Genomic DNA, 21,353 nt, shown 5'->3' with positions numbered 1-21,353 from the left:
GTAGTTAATAAGTGCATGTTTGATATTGCGCTTTCAACTATATTAAAATGCTTTCAAAAAATGTATTTACATTGAAAAAGCATTAAATAAATGTTTTTTTAATGATTTTGATATGTTAATATCAAAATATAAATTTTTAAATGAATTTTTTTTTAATGATTTTGATATGTTAATATCAAAATATAAATTTAAAAAAAATATTTTAATATATTTTCAAGTAAAAATTAATTTTAAAAAGCATATTATACTACAATACTAACACACACTAAGCCATCTATAATAATAATGTTTTTTAGATGGTTAGACCATTTCGAAGATCATCTTTGCATAAGAACATCTCAAAAAAGAGAAGCTATTTAAAAAAAATCAAATTAGTAATATGGCATTTTAAATAGTGTAATTATAACATTTTATTCATAGATGTACTCCAACAAAAAAAAAAAACATTTAGAAAAATCAATTATATTTTAATATATTTGATATTAATATAATTATTTATTAATTATAGCTAATTAATACAACTCTATTAAAAGACTCTCTTTTTCATAAAAATATATTAAATAAACTTTCACTTTTCAATATAGCTGTTTTTTTTTTTTTTTCCTTTTAGCTAAACTCTTAAACAAGCTTTTTTTTTTTTTTTTTTTGGTGGAGATTCCCTAACACGTGACAGTGGTCCTTCAGGGACCCATTTAACAAAGATGAAAGCTAAACTTTTTTCTTTGTTTTTTTTTTTTACCATTTTCTTGAAGATGCCATAACACGTAAGCATGGTCCCTCCCATGACCCATTTAACTTTCCAATGACATGGCATTGGGACCATCATGAAAGCATTAAAGAATGTCATATACAACATCAAATCAATATAAAACATCAGTAGGGTTTATTGTCATTGACAGGGTCTGTTTTTTTTTATTAATATTTGAACAACATATATATATATCTTAATTAATTTTATAAATTTTAAAATTAACAATAAATTAAATTTTTAAATTATTACTTGATTTCGATATCAAAAAACTCATAATATTCTTATTTGAATATCTAACGTGAAAGTAAAAAATTCTGCCGCGAGAAGAATACTGACCCAAGTTTTGTACTAAAATCTTTATTTCCATCACATAATACAGAAAAGACCACATCTCCTCCTCTTACCTTACCTTCATCACCACAAGGCATTCATCACCCACTCCATTCTCTTAAAAAATGAATCCATTTTTACACAATTTAACAAAAAAATATTAACAACAAAAAAAAACATTAGAAACATTTAAATATACTTTTTACATTAAAGAAAAATTTAATCTAATCCGTCAATTATCCAGTCTATTCTAATAATAAATTATGCTTGGACAAGTGTAACAAGACATTTATTTAGCTCGGCAACCTTCTTTCCCAATTTCCATTTCCTTTTCATCTGCTCCATTTTTTTTCCAAATTATGTAAGATTTCTTTCTTTTTCCTCTCCTCAATTCGTTGACTAGCATGTTTACAGCACTAGCTAGCAAAACACGTAATCTGTATATTTTGCGGCGAGGAAATATGAACAACAAGCGTTATGCTCTTTATATTTTGTGGTACTGCCCAAAAATCAAATATAATCTTAAATTCTTTCAGAAGAAAAATTAATCACTTCTCGTGTAACACATTCCTAAGGGTGGCCCACTCTTCTTGTCACTTGGTCCAGTATGTTTACTTGCTTAGACATTTAAGAACCAGGTTTCTTCTATCAGGATTCAGCCAGAGATTTGTTTTTTGAACTGACTCTGACCAGTCACAAAAAAATTTTAAAAAATTTTTTTTAAAAAAATTTATAATTTTTCTGTTTATTTTGTTACGGAAATTTTTTTAATATTGATTTGTATTTTTATACCGTGAAGATACAAATACGATATTAAAAAACCTGGTTTTCTTCACAACATTGCAAAACAAATTTATATATATATATATATGATAAGGCTCTTGAAAGATTAAATTGCTTGAGGTTTTTAATTCAATTCAGTCTAATTTGGTTTTTATATCATGTATGAACATAAAATTCATGCAACATGTCGTACATATATAGTCAGTAAAATTAAAAAGATTATTAGATGGATTTGTCCTTCAAAATCTATGTGAATGGATAGTAACTATATTGTGAAAAACTCGATGTAAAACTCAGACGCTGAATTGTTGTCAAAATCAACACCAAGATAGAGTATAGTTGAGGAGTTAAATGTTAAAACTTGAGAGAGATATTTGAGCAAATGATGAGGCATTGGTCCTAATGTAACATTTATTACGTTTTGGAATAGAAAATATGAAAAAAATAAAGATAAAAATTTATTTAGTTAAAAAATAGAAATCAAAATATAAAATGAATATTTTTCAAAATAGTTTTGACATGTTCTTTTTATTCCTATAACCTATATTTTTCTTTGTTTCAAAATAGTAACCAAATACCATATAAATTTAGAGAGATTATTTGAGTAAATGCTTAGTTAAGTGAAGTGCCGGAGATAGCGACTGCTCAAATCTACCAAAGAGTGAAGACCAGTGCCCAATCCTTCTATTTCTTGGGTTTTATTTGCCATCATTTTTTTTTTCAGTTGACCATAGTGATTAGCTTTGTTACCAAGCACATGTAATAATTTCTTGGTAACTAGCTTGGTTTAAGCACCCTAATACCCAATAATTGCACTCTTAAAAAAAAAAAGGGAAAAGAAATTACAATCACTTCATTTAAAGGATACTATGGCTCATCAATAATGATATTGTTGATGAGTTTACTTTAAAAAGAAAATTCTGGTAAATCTAGCTTGAAAGGTTCAACAAGGAGGGTGAGGATCTGCTTTTTATTCTCATGGCGATCTTGAACACCAAACCCATCTCCATGTTGGTAGAGGTTATGGACCACCCGTGCCATATTGGTGTTGATATTAACAAGCAATTGCAGTGTAGTAGATTTTGTGAAGCAGTGTCCATTTATTTTCTTCCATGTTTTCTTTATTAAGTTATTTATATGATTCCTTGCAACTTCCTCCGAAATATTCTCTTCTCGCATGTAGCACACTACTGATGAAGCAGCATCTCCTCTCTCTTGCTCTGCCTGTAGCAAGACATTGTACATTTTAATGATTAGTCCCTCTCCTGCTTGTGTACTTTCTGTTTTTCAAAATTTCCCATGGTGGGAATTATTGAATAGCTATATAAGTAAACCAGGGGCTGCATTTGTAACTCGCCCAAAATTTGAAAGGAAAAAAAAATGAATTCTAGTATAGCCTTTGGAATTAATTAGGAAATAGTGATTACCACAGAAGTCCCAAGATCATTGCAAAGCCGAATTATGAGAGAAATGTTGTACACCAAATCTTGATTTTTCTCGAGAAAATTCGATATCTCTTCTGTCTCTAGCTCAGTCATTAGAGAGAAAAATGAATGAACTGAAATCACAGTGCCTGATGATGAAACCCATGCATTGCTCAAATACTCTTGCAAGGAAGGTGTGTATCCTTCATTGAACCATCTTGCCTCCATGAACATTGCTTTGCAGAACTCTGCCCACTAAAAAACCATAAAGGAATCAAACGGTGCCGATGGACATGGCAATGATATGAAAGCTTAGATTCCGTTTGTTTCTGTGTAAAATGTTCCACTTATAGAAAATATTTTATGCAAAACATTATGTTAGTGTAGATGATTACCACTTTCTTTAGGTGAGGTAGAGCTTTACTCCCATATTTCTCCCTTCTCATTTCGAGAGCCATTTCATTAGTTATATCATAGAGCGCTTGAAAACAAATCTTCATACATTCTGGCAGTTCTTGAACTTCACCGGTATCCCACCTAATCAATTTAGAACGAACGAATAGATTTAGCAGAGAACCACAAACATCACCTAGAAGTTCTAATTTTGTTATGATGTCGATACTAACCTGCTAACACCTTTGGTGAATTGCTGCAGCTCGTGCAGAGAACCATAAACATCATACACATCATCTATAATTAGTATCATGATTATGACTTTAGTGAGCCACTTCCTAAAGCTGCTGTACTTAGGCTCAAATACAAGTCCCACAGTGCACAAGAAGCTCTCAACCAGTCGGTCCCTTGTGAAGCTTAGATTCTCTATTATACCCAAATTCCTCCACCACCTACAAGAACAACGAAAACCTTAACTTTGTTGCGTTGTTGTAATCACAAAGTCCCTTGTGTTAATTTTGTATATCAGTTGTTCTTGCATGTCTGCCCTTGCGAGATTTGCTTGCACTTGGACTCCTTTTTACCTTCTCTAGGGTTATCCATTGAGTCTTAGTTATGAGGTAACCATTTTCTAATTTTGCTAAATATCACTTCATCATATTAGAGATAATATAAAACCCTTTTTAGGAGTTCATCGTACACTTGGTTTTGGGTAGAAAAAAAAAGTTATGGATATGATATGGATTCCATTTTTTAGCTTTTACTTGGAGGGTCCCATGTATATATGTATGGACATTAATAATTCTACACCTTGATATATAAAAAGAAGTGAAAAATGTGAGGTGCTTTTGTAGAAGTCTACCTGGAAACATCCCTCAGATCTTTTTGGAGCGTGGCTTGGACCGTGTTGAAGTTCACTTTAGCCAAGGCAAGTAAATGCCTATTTGTTTGCTTGTCATTCTCGTACGTGTTGATGTGCCATTTGACATCAAACCACAACACTCTCCAGTGGGAAGGAAGTTCTAAGACATGCACCACATGTTTTGCAAGGTCGCTTTCAATGGCACTACAATTTATACCACTTAAAATTCTAGCTGAAAAGGCTTTAGCGTCTTCCAGCGTAGCTTCACCCTCGTAGGCTAAATGTGAGGCCTCGAAGAGCTCGATCAAGCCCCTAACATCTGTGCATTTGCTTCTGTCAAAAGTGCCGTCGAAAAAGCCATTGAAGACACCTGAATTCCAGATAATCAAATTCAAGTTAGCATAATTGAATAATTTCTCCATGTTAATTAATATAATAATAAGACTATATTATTATATGGTCAGTTTTGAGAGCAAAAAGAACCTCTCCCAGTATTTTCACCTTGTGAAACTTCATATCCGTGCAGCCTGAGGAGCTTGAAGCGTAAGGCAGTGACATAAAGATTCTCTTCCACGTTGGGATTTTGATTCTTGAACGAAGCTGCTATGATGTCTAGAGATTGTTTGATTTCTTCCTCAAAGTAACTCCCCAGGCCGAGCTTTATGACGCTATCAACAAGCTTCAACTTAGCCAATAAGTCCACTGCTTCCACAAAAATGCTCTTAACTTCCTCCCTCAGCTTCTCCGTCACCCTTCGGTACTGCTCTTCCTGCAAAAACATCACATTCTGAAGCTTAGTCTTAACCATTATTTGATTTAATTACAGTCATGGTCTTTAATCATTTAAGACATTAAGCTCAAGTAAATGCACATTAAGTATATATAAAGGCACCAAGAATTCTCTTTTTTTTTTTTTTTTTTTTGAGGTAACGTTTTTCAAATACTTTAAAGGAGAAGAGGGATTAAGATCTCACGTCATATTTGCTAGAAAGAGATTGTAGGAAATCATATTTCCAAATATTTGGTTTATAATTGGCAGACCGCCTTTCTTGTCTCGTATCAGTGTCTTCGGAGTTGTTCTGGCATTGCAAAGAATTTTGCTCAACTTGCACTTGTTGCTTGTATTCCATGATTGTTGGAAGGAGTGTGGGAGGAATCAAAGGATACGAGAAAAAGTTTTTATATAAAAAGGCTGGATTTTGGGAGAGAGAGTGGTTGGCTTGCGATCCTTCAATCTTCGGACGAGTATATATAGGCAGAATATACACATGCAATTGAAATCCAATATTGTGATTGTTGGATCGTTTTCTCTATGTTTTCTTAAACACATATAGATATCTTTTTTATATTCAACACATGAAGACGAAGTTGGACTTGTATTTGACAATAAATATTTTTGTATTATATTTAGTTGATTAGAGACGAGAGAACAAATTGCAAAAAGATTATTTTGTAATTTTTAAAACAATAAATTAATAGAAATTATAATTAATCATTATTTTCACTTTAGTTTATAATGAAGATTGATTTTTTAAAACTGATTTAAAATTATGACTTATCAACTGATTAAAATCATGTTAAAAAGGATTTGTAATTATTGTAAAAAAATATTCACTTCTAAAAAGATAATATAATTAAATTCATTCAATTATTTCTTCAAATCAATTTAATAGTAAAATAAAAAAATTAAACCAATTATATGACAAACAAAATATTATATATGCTTTAATCATTATATTAATTTTCAATAAAAATATTCATTTTCTTTTATAATGTTAAAAAAAACCCATTCGTTGAATAAAAAGAATTCTTCTTATGTTCTTTCAATAAAAAATAACTCTTTGATTAATTAGTTTTATAGAAAAAATCATATAATCTAATTCATAATTTTAATTGTTATAGATTATTAAAAAGTTGGCTAAAAATCATATAATATAATTCTAATTAATTTTGATTGTTATTTTAATTTTGTGTCCTTCATTCCCGTTGTTCCTTCCTCTTTGTAGAGGGATAAAGAGTTGGCTAAAAAATGTCACACAAATCAATATCTCTAGAAGTATCCTATTGTTATGACGTCAATATTGTGATGACCTCATTCTCGTGTTGCTCGTGAATATTGTCCCTTCCTCAGTGAGCATGCGTCTTCGAATTCTTCTGATAATTAACGGGAAGAGCGACAGTCTTTTGTTTTGTATATATTAAAAATTATTTTTTATTTTTTTATTATTAAAAAAATACTAAAAAGGTAAATAATGATAAAAATCAGGCATTCTCTAAGCATATGAACCACAAATAATTTCTAAATTTCTATCCCTGACCTTGCAATAACTAAAGACGGGACCTAAGGCATTAATTTTTCTGGGAAGAGAGCCATCCACCATGAACTTACGTAGAAATTCACAAACAATCATTCAATTCCAAGTTCGATGTATTAATTCGATAGGTTCAAATCAAACAAAAGCATGCCAACATGTCATTTATCAATCAATTTTACAACCTGACAATGCAGATGCAAAGTAAAACACTCAAATTCATAATAAAATCGTATCGAGATCAACAATGACGTCTCATATAATACAGAATAGACCACATCTCATCCTCTTACCTTACGTACCTTCATCACCACGAGGCATTGATCTCCCACTCCTTTCTCTGAGTGTAGGGGTGAAAAAACCTTTTTAGTTTTGTATTTTAAAATTATTTTTATTTTTTATTTATTTTAAATTAATATATTTTTAGTGCTTTCAAACTATTTTGATGTGTTGATATTAAAAATATTTTTAAAAAAAATAAAAAAATATCATTGACATGTATTTTAGTCTCAAAAATTATTTGAAAAGCAACTGCAATTATAATATCAAACAAGCTCTATGTTTCATATAATAAATCAATTTTTATACGATTTAAATATTGTTTTGTTAAAAAAATATTAAGAACAAAAAAAACATTAGAAACATTTAAATATATTTTTACATTAAAGATATGTTAGATTTCCTTCTTTTTCCTCTCTTCTTCGTTGACCAACATGTTTACAGCACTAGCTAGCAAAACACGTAATCTTTATATTTTGTGGCGAGGAAATATGAACAACAAGCGTTATGCTCTTTATATTTTGTGGTACTGCCCAAAAATCAAATATAGTCTTAAATTCATTCAGGAAAAAAAAAATCTCTTCTCGTGTAACACATTCCTAAGGGGGGCCCACTCTTCTTCTCACTTGGTCCAGTATGTTTGCTTGCTTAGACAATTAAGAAGGCAAGCCCTAGTTACGTACAGGAGATCTTTTTCTTCTGAAGAGGTTACAACCGAATGTTTTTTTTTTTGGAAGTACGATAATGGTTATTTTTTAAATAATTTTTTATATTAAAATATATTAATGATGTTTTTTTTATTTTTTAAAAAATTATTTTTTACATCAACACATCAAAACAATCCAAAACATATAAACTATATTAAATTTTAACAAAAAAAAAATTGAATTTTATGGGAACGCGGTTTGCACCGCGTTCCCATTCTTAACCTCTATCTATCCATTCAAATACAAATCCAATTTCTTTTAACTTCAATAAATATAGGAAGTGTTTAATTATTACCCCTTGATAGAAGAAATAAAAACACTAGCAACAAGATAAAAAAATAAAAAAGAGATAGAATATTATATATATATATATATATATATATATATATATATCTTTGTATTATGTTTAATAATGATGGATAAGATAAAATAAAATATATAAAAATATATTTTACCCGTAATATGTATTGTTATCAAACTTACATATTTTAAAAAATAATTAGATAATTTTTTTTTTTACTTTAGTTTATGTTAAGTGTTGGAATTAATAATATTATAATTATCTTATTTATAACACTAGGATTGACTTGACGGGTTAATTTGGAGCCTAAACCAATTCAAGTTTAAAAAAAAAAAAATGATTGATTCGACCTGACCTAATAAAAAAACCCATGAGCCGATATTGGCTGGTCACGTAAGGTAAGCTTTGATGATAATTTTTTTTATATATTAACTTGGTTTAATGGTTTAAGAGTCTATCTTAGTTGTGACTAATGTCTGAGACAATATTCGAATTGAATTTTAAAATTATAATAATTATTATTTTATTTTTACGCTAACTCGGGTTAATTCAATTTGTGATCTAGATTTTGTTTTAGATCAACCCCCGAGTTGGGATTTAAAATTATGATATTAATTATTTTTATTCTAATAATTTTTAGTTAAATAATTTTATAATTGAGAAATTTTTACAAGAATATTTTAAAAATAATAAATAAAAAATATTATTTAGAGAGATATATCCCTTTCCTTCTATAGCTCACCTTTTATTATTTGCTATCATTTCTTTTGCAGTTGACCATAATGATTAGCTTTGTTACCAATTACATGTAATAATTTCTTGGTACCTAGCTAGGGTAAAGCACCCTGATACCCAATAATTGCACTCTTAAAAAAGGGAAAAGAAATTATAATCATTTCATTTAAAGGATACAATGGCTCATCAATAATGATATTGTTGATGAGTTTACTTCAAGGTACGTACTCAGCTATTTGAACGGTCACTTGATCAATTTATAATTAAACCGACAAGAAACTTTATTCTACAAGCATATTTGATTTTAAGACTTCATTAATAATTTATAGAAAAATATTCTAAAGGAAAAAATATTTTATAGGCAAATATCTTGAAGTCATGTTTTTTTCTATGAAAAAGGAAAATGTCCTTAAAGTAAATGAAATATTTTAATTTCGTATGATGTAAGGGAAAAAAAAACCCAATGAAGTACAATATAAAGAAATTGGTGGAGGAAGGTAACCTGCCCGATTTGATAACCCTTTTTTTAGTTGATTAGATGTTTTGATAAAAAAAATTTAACAGTTATTATCAAAGTTAGTTAATGTAATTTTTGAAATTTTAAAATTAATAATTATATAAATTTTTAATAATCTTGAAATTTATAATATTTAAATTGATAATTTCTAAAAAAATAAATTTAAAAACTAAAAACTCTTCACGGCAATGTTTTGACAAATCTTAAACTGTCATGACTGTGTCTTCCAAATCAAGGCTACAAGGCGCATCTTTGCATTTAACACGTGAGTAATGAAAACATTAGAAAAAATGCCATTTAACTTTCCAAACATAACCATTGACTTCATCTACCAACAGAGGCAAGATGTTCCCTTCAATCTCCCAAAACTAAAACCAACACTTTCACCTAAACCATGCAAGTCTAGTTCAAAAATGCTCATCATGACTTGCTAAAACCATCAAGAACTCAAAAAAAAAAAGAAAAAAAAAACAATACAATAGTTAAACCAGATTATCCACAAAACTTTAAAAATGAATTTCCTTAACTACAACATTATTTCATTGATTCTAACATGTGTTTTAAAACCATCTTTATCATGAACATAACTTGATTAATCCCAGCATCTGACCAAAAATAACCTATAATCATAACTTTTAAAAATTACCTATCAACACATGAAATAAAAACAAAATCAATAAGTAACCTAAACATCAAAGCATACTTGATTGCCATTTAAACAAGCTATCATTACTAATGAGGTGTCTAATCTCTGGCAATACTCGTTGTATGGTCTCTATTCTAACTTTCGGGACTCTGTCATTGGCCAGTTTGATAGGTTCTTTTATTAGTTTTGTATATGATTTTGATATATTAGTGTTAAAGAAAAAACTGAAAAAAAATTATTTTATAATAATTTTTATAAAAAAATCATATATCAATATCAAACACACATCACCAAGCGCAAGCAAGGTGTGCATGAAAGTAAACTCCATGCACTGTTTAACGTGTCCTTGCCTTGATTCATCTTATCACTAAAATGAATGGATTATAATATTAATGCAACACTCGACCATAAAGGGTGTTCATCGGTTTAGACTCAAAAACCAACCGAACCGAATACATTATTTTGTGAAATATTAACCAAACCGGACCGAAAACCGGTTCAAACCGAACCGGTTCGGTTCGGTTAAATCCGGTTTTTTTTAAAAAACCGGGAAACCTAATCCCTTCATCTAGACTCCCCAAATCCTCTCCTCCCAGCTTTGCGCCAAAGCTCTCTCATCTTAGCAACCAAATTTGAATCCGTCATCGAAATCTACAAGAAAGACCTGGACAAGCCATTGGTGGTATTGGATCCTCCATGTGGAAAATCATTATCCCATATGGCTAGAAACAGAAACTATTTCAATCTTTCAGTGGAATTGATCAAATATGTGTCAAGTTTCCAGATGCTTGAGATAAAGATGACTTCGAGCCTTTAAATGTTCATCGCCAATCTTGCAAACGGAAGACAGTGATTGAACACAAAGGACATTTGATATGGCTGCCCCACTACTTTTTGTATGTATATAGTTGCTTATCTATATCTGAGAGGGGAAGGAGGCGGCCTCTTGTGAGGAGGCAGGCAGGCGATGTTAACTGTTAGGGTTAGCTAACTATTTATAAATTTTCAGTGGGTCTGGTTCGGTTTGATGGTTCAAAACGAAACTACTTGTTTAAAATTTATAGTTTTGAAAATCGGTTTAATCTTCATTTTGGTTCTGCGGTTAATTTTTCTCGGTTTAATCAGTTTTCTTGGTTAATCGGTTATTTTAAACACCCCTACCCGACCAAGATTAATTATTCCAACCAAATTTTCTCCTCCAGCCATCTTAAGTTCAGTGATGTCCATACCTTTACTCGAGCGAATCTTCTCTGTCTGTTGCCATGGTCACCAAGTTAAACATCATCTAAGCTTTGGTAATGGGATCGGCAGTGGTGGCTTTGACTACTGAAGGTTTCTTATGGCTGTAAGAACTTCCGTGGTCCTTAAAGACTCCATTTCTGGTGTCTTTCGTAAATGTTGTTTTCTCCATTGTATATATATATATATATATATATATTGACTTTGAGTGCTCCAACGTGTTGCACGCTGTAGGCACTTAGGATTCAATTCAGGTCTCTTGCAGCAATGTTGGTTTCTCAATTCATTTTTCTACGTCCTAATTTGGCTTGAAAAAAGACAAAATGATTGTTATTATAACCTCATAAATAATGAATTCTTGAACCAATAAGTATGGATAACAAGTTTTTCATTAACTAAAAAAGAATAACTAATGAAACAAATTATATTTATCAAGAACAGCAAAATCGTATAAATAAAATTCATGTTCATAATACATTTCACATTAAAGATTAAACCCATAAATGCTTGTATTTTTTAGTTATGCCAAGATCATTATAATTTTCTCTTACAGTAAAATCGTTGTCGTCCATGCTAATTCTTAGACTGGAATTCTTGTTTTCACTAGTATTTCTACTTTCACCCAAAATGCAAGTAGAGGATGTGATTTTATTATAATTTTACATTTCCACTTAAAATAAAACTAAAAAACTCAATTTGAGAACAAAGATAATTATCAAGGCAATTATTAATGTAATTATTCCAACTATATTTAATAATACAAAGAATGATCATAAGGGGAATCGTCACTCTCAAACCCCTTATTTAAATAACTAGAATTCTAGTTACTAGAAAATTCTTTCTTTTTTTAATTCACTAAAAAAAAGATGATTATTGTTAATCCAAAAAACTAGATTTTTAATAACAAATTTATGAAATAACTATCTTTTTTTATTCATCCTTATCTAAAACTAAAAAAGTATCATCCATATTTAAATTATGAATGCCCCCAATGCGGACTAAATAATCAGTATTACTATTGTCATTGTGGCTATAATTATAGATATTTTTTTATCATCTAAAATTGAGTATTTACTTACAATGATATTTTCAAGAGGAGCAAGATTATCTTTGACTTTCTTAACCTACACCTATATTTCCAACTCCAAATTGAATAACATCAAATTGAACCAATAATTTTTCATAGAGCTTTCTTATCGTTATTTACATCAAAATAAATAGATGTAAAATGATGTGATAAAAAATCATTCTAATAATTTATTTCCTCTACGAACAAGTATATAATCCAATCACTACAATTATTCTTCTTCTTTAATAATCAAAAGGTCAATTATCTATGGATTTCAAATAAGAGAACCTCCCAACATCGTTGCTTCTGCTCCTTCCTCTTTCTCGACCATCTTTTTGTGATGTGGAAAACTGATTATTAGATGAAGCTCATAAAGCTTTCTCCTCCTCGTCTTGTCGATTCATTTTCTACTATTGAACCAACAAGAACTCTGTAATCCATAAATGAAGAATTAATTAATATCCTTAGATTCCTCCTCTATTGAACATTCAACAAAATTGAATTTTATCTTATCACCGTGGATCCACATCTTGTTAACGATTACTATAATTCATGAAAAATAATTTAATGACCCTTTCAAATTCATCTTAATAAATTTGAATTCTATATGAAGTGCTTGAAAATGTTACCGTTTTTTCCTAGTTGTTTCATGGTACTTCTTTTAAATGGAGCCCCAGATATCCTTGGAGCTGTCCTTACAAATAATGATTTTCATGATCGATAGGACAATTGATTCAAAATGGTCGATCTTTTCCTTCAAATCCTTCAATCACTTCCCTTTGATATCAGTTTTTATGCATTTTTTTTATTATTATTATTGTTCCAATTGTTGGTTTTGCTATTCCATCAGAGATAACTTGCCAATACTTCTTAGATCCTAAGAAGTTCTCTATTAGCATGCTCTAGTGATCGTAATAATCATCAAAGCGAGGAATGGCTGGTTGCACAAAGTTTTTAGAAGCCATGGATTAGTTTATTACAGCAGCAGCAGTAGTGGTAGTTGTGGAAGTTGATGTTGTCGCTGCGATTGGAGGCTGTTATTGTTGCTGTTGTCATATAAAAAGTGTTGTTCTTGCTGCTTCTGCGTGGAAGAGAGAAGCAAGGAGGTTTTGTATGTGAAAGTGCTGCCTGGAATAAAAACACAAAACTGCTTCAACATGATAGCAGTACTACACTTAACAGAGATTATTCTTTGATGCCAAATACAGCCAACCTAGAATATCTCCGCAGTCAAATGCCGATCCTTCTAATGGGAAGAGACATTTAACAATCACTCACTGTTAATTTGGTCATAGACCTCTTCAATTCAGCAATCCATTGGCCTTGAAGTATTCCACAGTTAATTTGGTCATAGATCTCTTCGATTCCATACTTGAAACTGAACCCCTCACTACTAAGCTTCTCTGAAGTGATGATCAGCTTGGCCTTTGAAGGGAAATCCCCACAACTGTAATTTTTTTTGTTTAACAAAAAAAAATAAGAGATTAAGAGCAGTTCAGTTTTTACAAAATGGGAATTTTGTACAAGTTATCCCACGTTAATGTTGGAAGCAACCGCAGTACCAAAAAAATGCAACGAGATTATAATTTCAAGTGTCTGGTTACTAGTGTAGTTCTAATATTTTTGTACCTCTGGATCCTCAGAAGCAAAATTAACTGGGGTTGCAACATGGAAGACAAAGTCACAACATGCTATGGGAGCACTGAAGCTTTCTTCATTAGTCAAATCTGCTCCAAAAATGTTTAAGTCCCCCAAATTCTGTAGTGCTATTAGGTGAGCAATCTTCTTTTGATTGTCTGCATGCAAAAAGGACTGCGTTGTGACTGAAATTTGTGGGGAAGCCCAAATAACCATATCCCTAGCTCGGGCCCTGTTAAGCAGGTTGGTACCAGATGCATGCAAAGAGATGGACTGCTTCATCGTAGGCCACTAGGAAGGGACCAAACAAGAAGAAATTTTAGGTGGAGACCAACCTTTCAGTCTATGGACTCCATTGACTTGCCCATTTTTCCATCAGAATTTAGCAAATTTAACAACTCTAATCCTTTTGTTATGCAGTTTTATACTTCCATCGAAGACCCAAATAAGAGGTCAGAGTAGAAAGAACAGAAGCCGCTGATAATAATAAAAAAAAAAAATCAAGAGTTGGTCTAATAGGCCATTAGGTTAAATATCAACCCAGGCTTAAATAATACAAGAATTAAAACCTAGATCTAAGCCCATGTTGGGGTGGTGGGCTATTGGCCTTATATGTCAAGGTTAGAGGTATTTTTATTCATCTAATCAAACATTCAGTCAAATATATATATATATTGTATAAAAAATATTAAAAAAACAAAAAATTAAAAATTTTAAGTTTTTCTGTAAAGCTATACCCAAAAATCTTAAATTTAGCTACAATGTCTGATCTAAAAGTAATATTTATAATATTAATAATAAAATTAAACTTGCATGACCCAAGTTTAAGTGAGCTTAACTGCAACACCGGACCTAATAATATTAAATGTGGGTCTGACTATAAAATCGTGTCATAAAAGTGTGATAATTAAATAGATTAATTAAAAAAACAAAGAAAAAAAATCAACAGGAAGGAAAAAACTAATGAAGAAAAATAAAAAAGATAAATTAATTTAGCTAACCCTTTAAACCAGGTTATCTCGTAAAACTTGAGATTTGCGTCATGAAAATTTGATAACTAAATAGAAAAAAAATGACATGTTTACCCAGAATTAATTGGGTTAACCCATTAAACCAAGTTAACCCGTCAAGCCTAAGATACGTGTCATGAAAGTATGAAAGTCTGATAATTAAATAGAAAGAAAATTAACTTTAACAAACTAAACTAAATGAAAAAAAATAACTCATCAAATCAGGTTAACCCATCAAACCCAAGATCCATATCATGAAAATCTGATAACTAAATAAAAAAAATTTAACATTAACAAATTAAATCAAACAAAAAAAATTCATTAAAAAAATTAAAAAAAAAAATTCATATTTATAGTAATCCATTAGTCCCAGGAAGCATAAGCGTGATGACAAAAGGTTTGAGATTTACACAGCAGGTCTCGAGTTCGAGTCAAGGCGTGCACCTCTTGTATGAGCCTAGAACAGCTGGGATTTTACTTACTCACCTGAGCCCATAAAAGTGCACTTTCCAAGGGGTGGGGTTTCCTCGAATCCAAAAAAAAAATTATAGTAATTCATAGTGTTTTTTTATTAAAAAAAAAAAAACTACAAGCTAAATTTTCGAACCAATCAATATAAAAAAACCCGACAGACTATTTTTTAAAAAAATAGAAGAAGTCAATTTTGGATAAAATAAATGAAAAAAAAACATGTAAAAAAAACTTTGGAAAAACTACAGTGTTTCAAAAAAACAAAAAAAAAAACTAAATTTTCAACCAGCTCAATAATAAAAAAATAAATCAACAAAAATAATTTGAAAAAAAAATAAAACAAAAAAAAAGTAAAATTAGCAATTTTGAAAAAATATATATTATAAAAAAAATAAAAAAACAATACGAGGAAAGCTAAAAGTAGATTATCAATCAGTTCAATATTAAAAAAATAAATTCGATAAAAATAATTTTTAAAAAAAATATGTTGAAAAAACACTACAACAAAACAAAAACTATGTAGGAAAAATATTATAGCAATCTATATTGTTTTTTTTTTAAAAACTACAAACTAAATTCTCAACCAATTTAATATAAAAAATAAAATCTATAAATACCATTTAAAAAAGAAGAATAAATAAATCATAAAAAAATAATATATGAGAATATTATAACAATTTAAGAAAAAATTAAATACTCAAATTTTCAACCAGCTTAATATTTAACAAAATTAGTAAAGATAATTTGTTTTTTTTAAAAAAATCAATTTTGGGTAAAAAAAAACATGTAAAAAAAAGAAGAAACAAAAGCGCAAAAAATAATTATTTTTTAATTATAAATATTCAAATCAGTTCTAACATATCTATGAAATTTTAAAATTAACAAACTAATATTAATTTTTTAAGGACCAGATTCTGCAACGTGGGAATCACCAGAAGAGGAATTTGATATTTTGATGAGCTCAAAATCACCAGACATCTTACATTAGAACATGCACGATTGAGTCATGCATGCAACATATGATCAGTCTCACACATTTAGCATTTACTGAACATAGATATCAACAAAAGTTGGAAAACTTAACATTATCAAGTTCCAGCTTACAAGAAGGAAATGATATCCGTTCGCAAAGCAACAGTTCAGGAAGAGAGAGTATGAGGAGCCAAGAGCAGAAGCCTGTCTTCTACCCATGTTGCGGCCGCCACGGAGGCATTCTAGACCAATTACTTGAGAATGATCCACAAAGAGGTTCACCTGAGAAAGAATACATGCCATTAGCAACAGTTATATCAAAGTTTGATGCTTGATTTCACCATATGATTAAGGAGAGACGTAGGAATATTACCTTTGGGCCATAACGTTTGATAAACCAGTCTACAGTTTTAGTATTTGATGCTTCAAACATGGTCTTCTCAAGACCTAGTCGTCCAATTACTTTTGCAACTATATCTGCTCTCAGAGAATCAACATCCTTGCAGATGTCGTCTGCATCAATCATAATCATGTCTGCCCCAGCCTCTAAGCATCTCTCGGCCATGTTAATCAGGAGACTAACATCTTCAACCAGTTCTGTGAAACAAAGATATAGATCCTTAAGTTTCTGTGAAACAAGAGATAAAGATCCTTGTAAGCTTGGATGCAATGGTCCTACAAAATTTACATTTCTGTTACACGCATATTTCAACTCTAACCCAAGCATCCTTAGAAATACTGCATGCTTCTCTTAATTCAGGTGCTTCAACATCTTTGTTGTCACTTCAACCACCATTTTACTAGGGCATACACTAGTTTTTCCATAATTTTTTTGAAAAACCGTGTTTTAATGACTAGTCATTAACTAAATCCATTTCTCTCCCAAATTAGGGCGCAATTTCTTTCCACCATCTAGATCTTCTGATGGCAGTTATTTGATTCCCACAAACAGTGTTCAATACTTCTTTAAATCTGAATGAAGCCAATTTCATAAAGAAAAACTGATAATCAAAGCCTTCAACGGTTTGTAACCATGAAAATCACAAACATGTGTGTGAGCATAGCAGTAATTGCTTATTAAATTAAACTTAGAACATTGACTGATTGGAGTATCACATTCAAAAGCCTTCAACTTTTAACATATACTATGATGCTGAGAACCTTAATTTGACCATTGGCTACAGTAATGACTCAGTCGACAGCAAATGCTTAACACAATCAGCAGTATCCTGCATTACATTTCCAATTAATCAAGTGGAGAGATTCTGAAAAAATACTTTAGGCTTATTTTTTATATCCATGGATCAATTATCCATTTGAGCTAGATATCTAACTATAGCTCAGCCTGCATATCCTGCAACTGAATGACAATATATGACTTCAGAGTTTCGGATGCACCGTGTTCCCTAGTTCATCAGCCATTATGCTAAGCTTATATCCCTCCATTTTCAAGAAAATATATTTCCTTAAGAAACAAACAACAAGCTAATTGCTGCTTCACTTACCAGAGCTCGAGGTGTTGGGGGTACATAAGCCCCAAATGCTCTTTGCCCACCAGTCGGAATGTCTGACCTGTTAAACTTGACTGCAAATTGAGGCTTAGCTTTCAAACCACCACTCTTAATCAAGCGCACGTATCTCAAAAGTGTTTCTTCTGGAACTCCAAGCGATCCCACATTCAGCTCAATTGTGTCAAACCCCATACTTTTACATTCCTAAAGAGCATCACAGTAGCAAAACCAAATCACCGTCTAATAAAACAATTATAAATGTGTGTGCACGCTCACCTGTTATAATCTATCTCTCTTCTCTCCCTTACCTCAACATACTCTTTGAAAGCCGTTGGACCTTTATGAAGCAAATGCTCAGCCCAATCGCCAGTACTAACATACACATCATGTTTGTGGGCCATGTCAATCACTTCTTTGATAAAAGACTTAGGCATCAAACTATGAGAACCTCCAGAGAATTTCAGTCCATCAACAAACTGCCCCATTGTCTCAAAAACATCCTGCCAAGCTTTGTGTGAGTGCATAAGTAGAAACTCAAATTCCATGACTTTACATTGTTAGACTTCTCCAATAAGCATTCTACGAAAAGCAAAAATGATATTATGCTAAACAGTTTCCACAATGTACCCAAAATTTATAATATTAAAAATATGTCACAGAATGTTCTACGAAGATGGCATTGCAGAAACACCCCTTGGAACAAATCGTAACAAAATGCTTAAAACTCATTTTCAATTCTTAACTTGCAAATCTTTCTAGATATTTATCACTTTTGAAGTTACTAGCTAGAGTTAGTAATTTTCAACTTATTACTGCTCTAACTCTTTATTGTTAAACTACATCAAACACATGGTGATTCCTAGCAAGCAAAAATACACAGAGCTAGCATTTCATTTTCTTAAATTCAGTCAATAATATGTTAGTCCACGAAATGGAAAGATGGACATCCATCAAAATCAAGAAGGGATGTTAAGGTGTTTTTTAAGAGCTATATGGAAACAATTTGGAACGGTATTTATCAAAACATTTTAAAAATAACTAAAAAATATATAAGAAAGATGTGTCAAACAAAAAAAAATCTTAAAAGACGAGTAAAAAAAAAGGGTAGATTCTTTAAACATACTTGAAGCATGTTCTGGCTTAAAAGAGTATACTGAGGGCCTCTCATCTCTGTAACTCCAAATCTACGAGGCTTCTCTGGTCGATCTTCGTCTTCCTCGAAGCTCTTCCATTGGTAATACACTGAGGATGATGACATCTTCCCTTCTCCTTTCCTTTCCCCTTACTATTGTGAAGCACAAGAAACTCTGTTTCCTATTATTCTTCCTTGCTGTCTCTGGAGAAGTGTCCGGCTTCTTCTAGACAGAAAAGGCGGAAACTTGATTTGTGATCAATTCCCACAGACTGACAAGTGTAGAACTGATGTGATAGCAATCCAATCCATTGTGACCTCACTTTTTTGGACAAACCTCAAAAACGTCCTCAAGCTTATGATCGCAATCTTAATTAGATCTCTAACTTATTTGGTCTTGCTTAGATCCTCAATATGTTAAAAATTTTCAACGAGATCCTTTTTTTGTTTTCGTTAACATGCATGTTAGTCGCTTTAAATTTAAATTTAGATTTATGTGATTCTTTTTTTTACTCTTTTATTATAAAAATCCATCAATTTACTAAATTTATTATATGGCCCCATGGATTTTATGCTTTTTTATAGTATAATATTACTTGACACATGCTTTAGCAGGGATGATTATTGTTGATTTTGGTTTGGTTTTTTTGCTCTAGAGATATCTTAAGAAATTTTATGGAAATGAAAATCAAGTAAATTTTATGTGATAATTTAATAGTTTTGGTTGTTGAATTAAGTAAATAATAGAAGGATTTAAAAGAGAAACTAATATATAAGAGATTTAACGGTAGAAAAATAATTTGGAGAATAATCTAGATTTCCTTATAAGTTAGGACTTTTCAAACTTTTCTATTTTATTTTTTATTTCTCAATAGTTGAGTGGTTCTTTCCATTTTAAGGTATGACTACGACAATAGCATTCACAATATAAGAAGAAAAGACCAAATAAACAAAAGTTTGAAAAAAAAATAGAGAGACTTGTTGGAATAGCGCTACCCTTTGTTTTTTATTTAATTATAGAAATAAAATTATATGTAGTTAAAATAATTTTTATTTTTTATACTGAGTTTTATGTATAATTATGTTTTAAATTTTAATTTTGTAGAAGTTAATAATACTGTGTATTCTGATAAATTATATATATATCTTTTCTATAAGTTATGGTTTAAAACATGTAATTAAAAATATTTTTCTTAAACTTAACTTATATATAAGAATGATTGACATATAAAATTGTGTTATGGTGAAGAATGAGGACATTGATACCATTATCCCTCAAGAAAAAATTTGTAATTTTTTATTCAAATCCTTTTTTTGTATGATGAATGTCCTTTAATAATTCTTGCGTTTGTTTTGGTTTTAAACAAAAATTTGTTGTATTTAAAAAATTATTTTTAATTAAATTCATATATTTTAAATATATGAGGAAAAAAAGAAGACAAGTGGAATTATACTATGTAGTTTTGTAATTGTAAAATAAAAAATATATATATATTTTAACAGCGAAGATAAAAAATGACGTTGTTTTAATTTTTTTTATATAAATAATTTTTATTACACATTCAATCTTATTAATACTAATATTATTTTAACCTTTTAATTTAATTTATATAAGATTAAGGATTACTTAAAAGCACAACAACAAATAAAGATAAAACACCTAAGCAACAAAAAAAGAATTTTAATGTGTAAAAAAAAAACACCTAGCAACAAAGCTTATATATCAATCCGCTAATGCTAAGTAAGTATTCCAAATAACCATGCTTAATGCATCTATTTTACTATATTTTAATAGACAGATGTTCCATAGGAGAATATCTTTTTATGTATTCATGGAGAAGCCAAAACTTTAAATACTTTTTGAAATTAAATTAATCATATTAGAAATTGTTATTGGCGTCATGAAAATCTATAAAATATCATATTTCTGGCTTATAATTTGTTGAAGGGTTAATATTAATTGATCCGGGTAACTCTAAATTAATATAATTATTTTCAAGAGGTTTAAAAAAAAAAATTAAATCAAGGCATTGGTTTAAAATCAAAAAATTATCTAATAGAGTTTTGATAAGTTTTTGAAAAATATAGCTTAATTTTCAAAAAATAAAAGCTGTAATACTCAATAGATTCACAATCTTTCCACCTCTATCTCTATAATTTAAAAATCTCTCAATATTACTTCTATAGTTTATGAAAATTCTAATGCACACCTCATCATTTAAATATTTAATAGCAACGAAAGCTCACAACCTTTTTTTTAGTCATTTCTCT

At 30.2% G+C, this 21,353-nt stretch overlaps 2 protein-coding genes across 2 annotated transcripts; both read right to left on the bottom strand.

Annotated features, from left to right (window-relative positions):
- Positions 1 to 2,514: 2,514 nt before the first annotated feature.
- LOC118031650 (alpha-farnesene synthase) lies at positions 2,515 to 5,853 on the bottom strand. Its single transcript, XM_035036137.2, has 7 exons — positions 5,518 to 5,853; positions 5,045 to 5,312; positions 4,544 to 4,913; positions 3,915 to 4,133; positions 3,684 to 3,825; positions 3,292 to 3,543; positions 2,515 to 3,088 (listed from the first exon to the last, which is right to left on the bottom strand). The coding sequence occupies exons 1-7, from the start codon at positions 5,671 to 5,673 to the stop codon at positions 2,771 to 2,773; spliced, it is 1,725 nt and encodes a 574-aa protein (XP_034892028.1). The 5' UTR covers positions 5,674 to 5,853; the 3' UTR covers positions 2,515 to 2,770.
- A 10,658-nt stretch (positions 5,854 to 16,511) lies between these two features.
- On the bottom strand, positions 16,512 to 19,357 carry LOC118031649 (protein HEAT-STRESS-ASSOCIATED 32). Its single transcript, XM_035036136.2, has 5 exons — positions 19,074 to 19,357; positions 18,259 to 18,450; positions 17,945 to 18,154; positions 16,813 to 17,058; positions 16,512 to 16,721 (listed from the first exon to the last, which is right to left on the bottom strand). The coding sequence occupies exons 1-5, from the start codon at positions 19,206 to 19,208 to the stop codon at positions 16,512 to 16,514; spliced, it is 993 nt and encodes a 330-aa protein (XP_034892027.1). The 5' UTR covers positions 19,209 to 19,357.
- Between the last annotated feature and the right edge of the window lie 1,996 nt (positions 19,358 to 21,353).

This window comes from Populus alba, chromosome 11 (genome assembly GCF_005239225.2).
Source record: "Populus alba chromosome 11, ASM523922v2, whole genome shotgun sequence".
NCBI classification, from domain to species: domain Eukaryota; kingdom Viridiplantae; phylum Streptophyta; class Magnoliopsida; order Malpighiales; family Salicaceae; genus Populus; species Populus alba.
The sequence above is the reverse complement of the archived record's forward strand: the minus strand, read 5'-3'. Positions and strand labels throughout refer to the sequence as shown.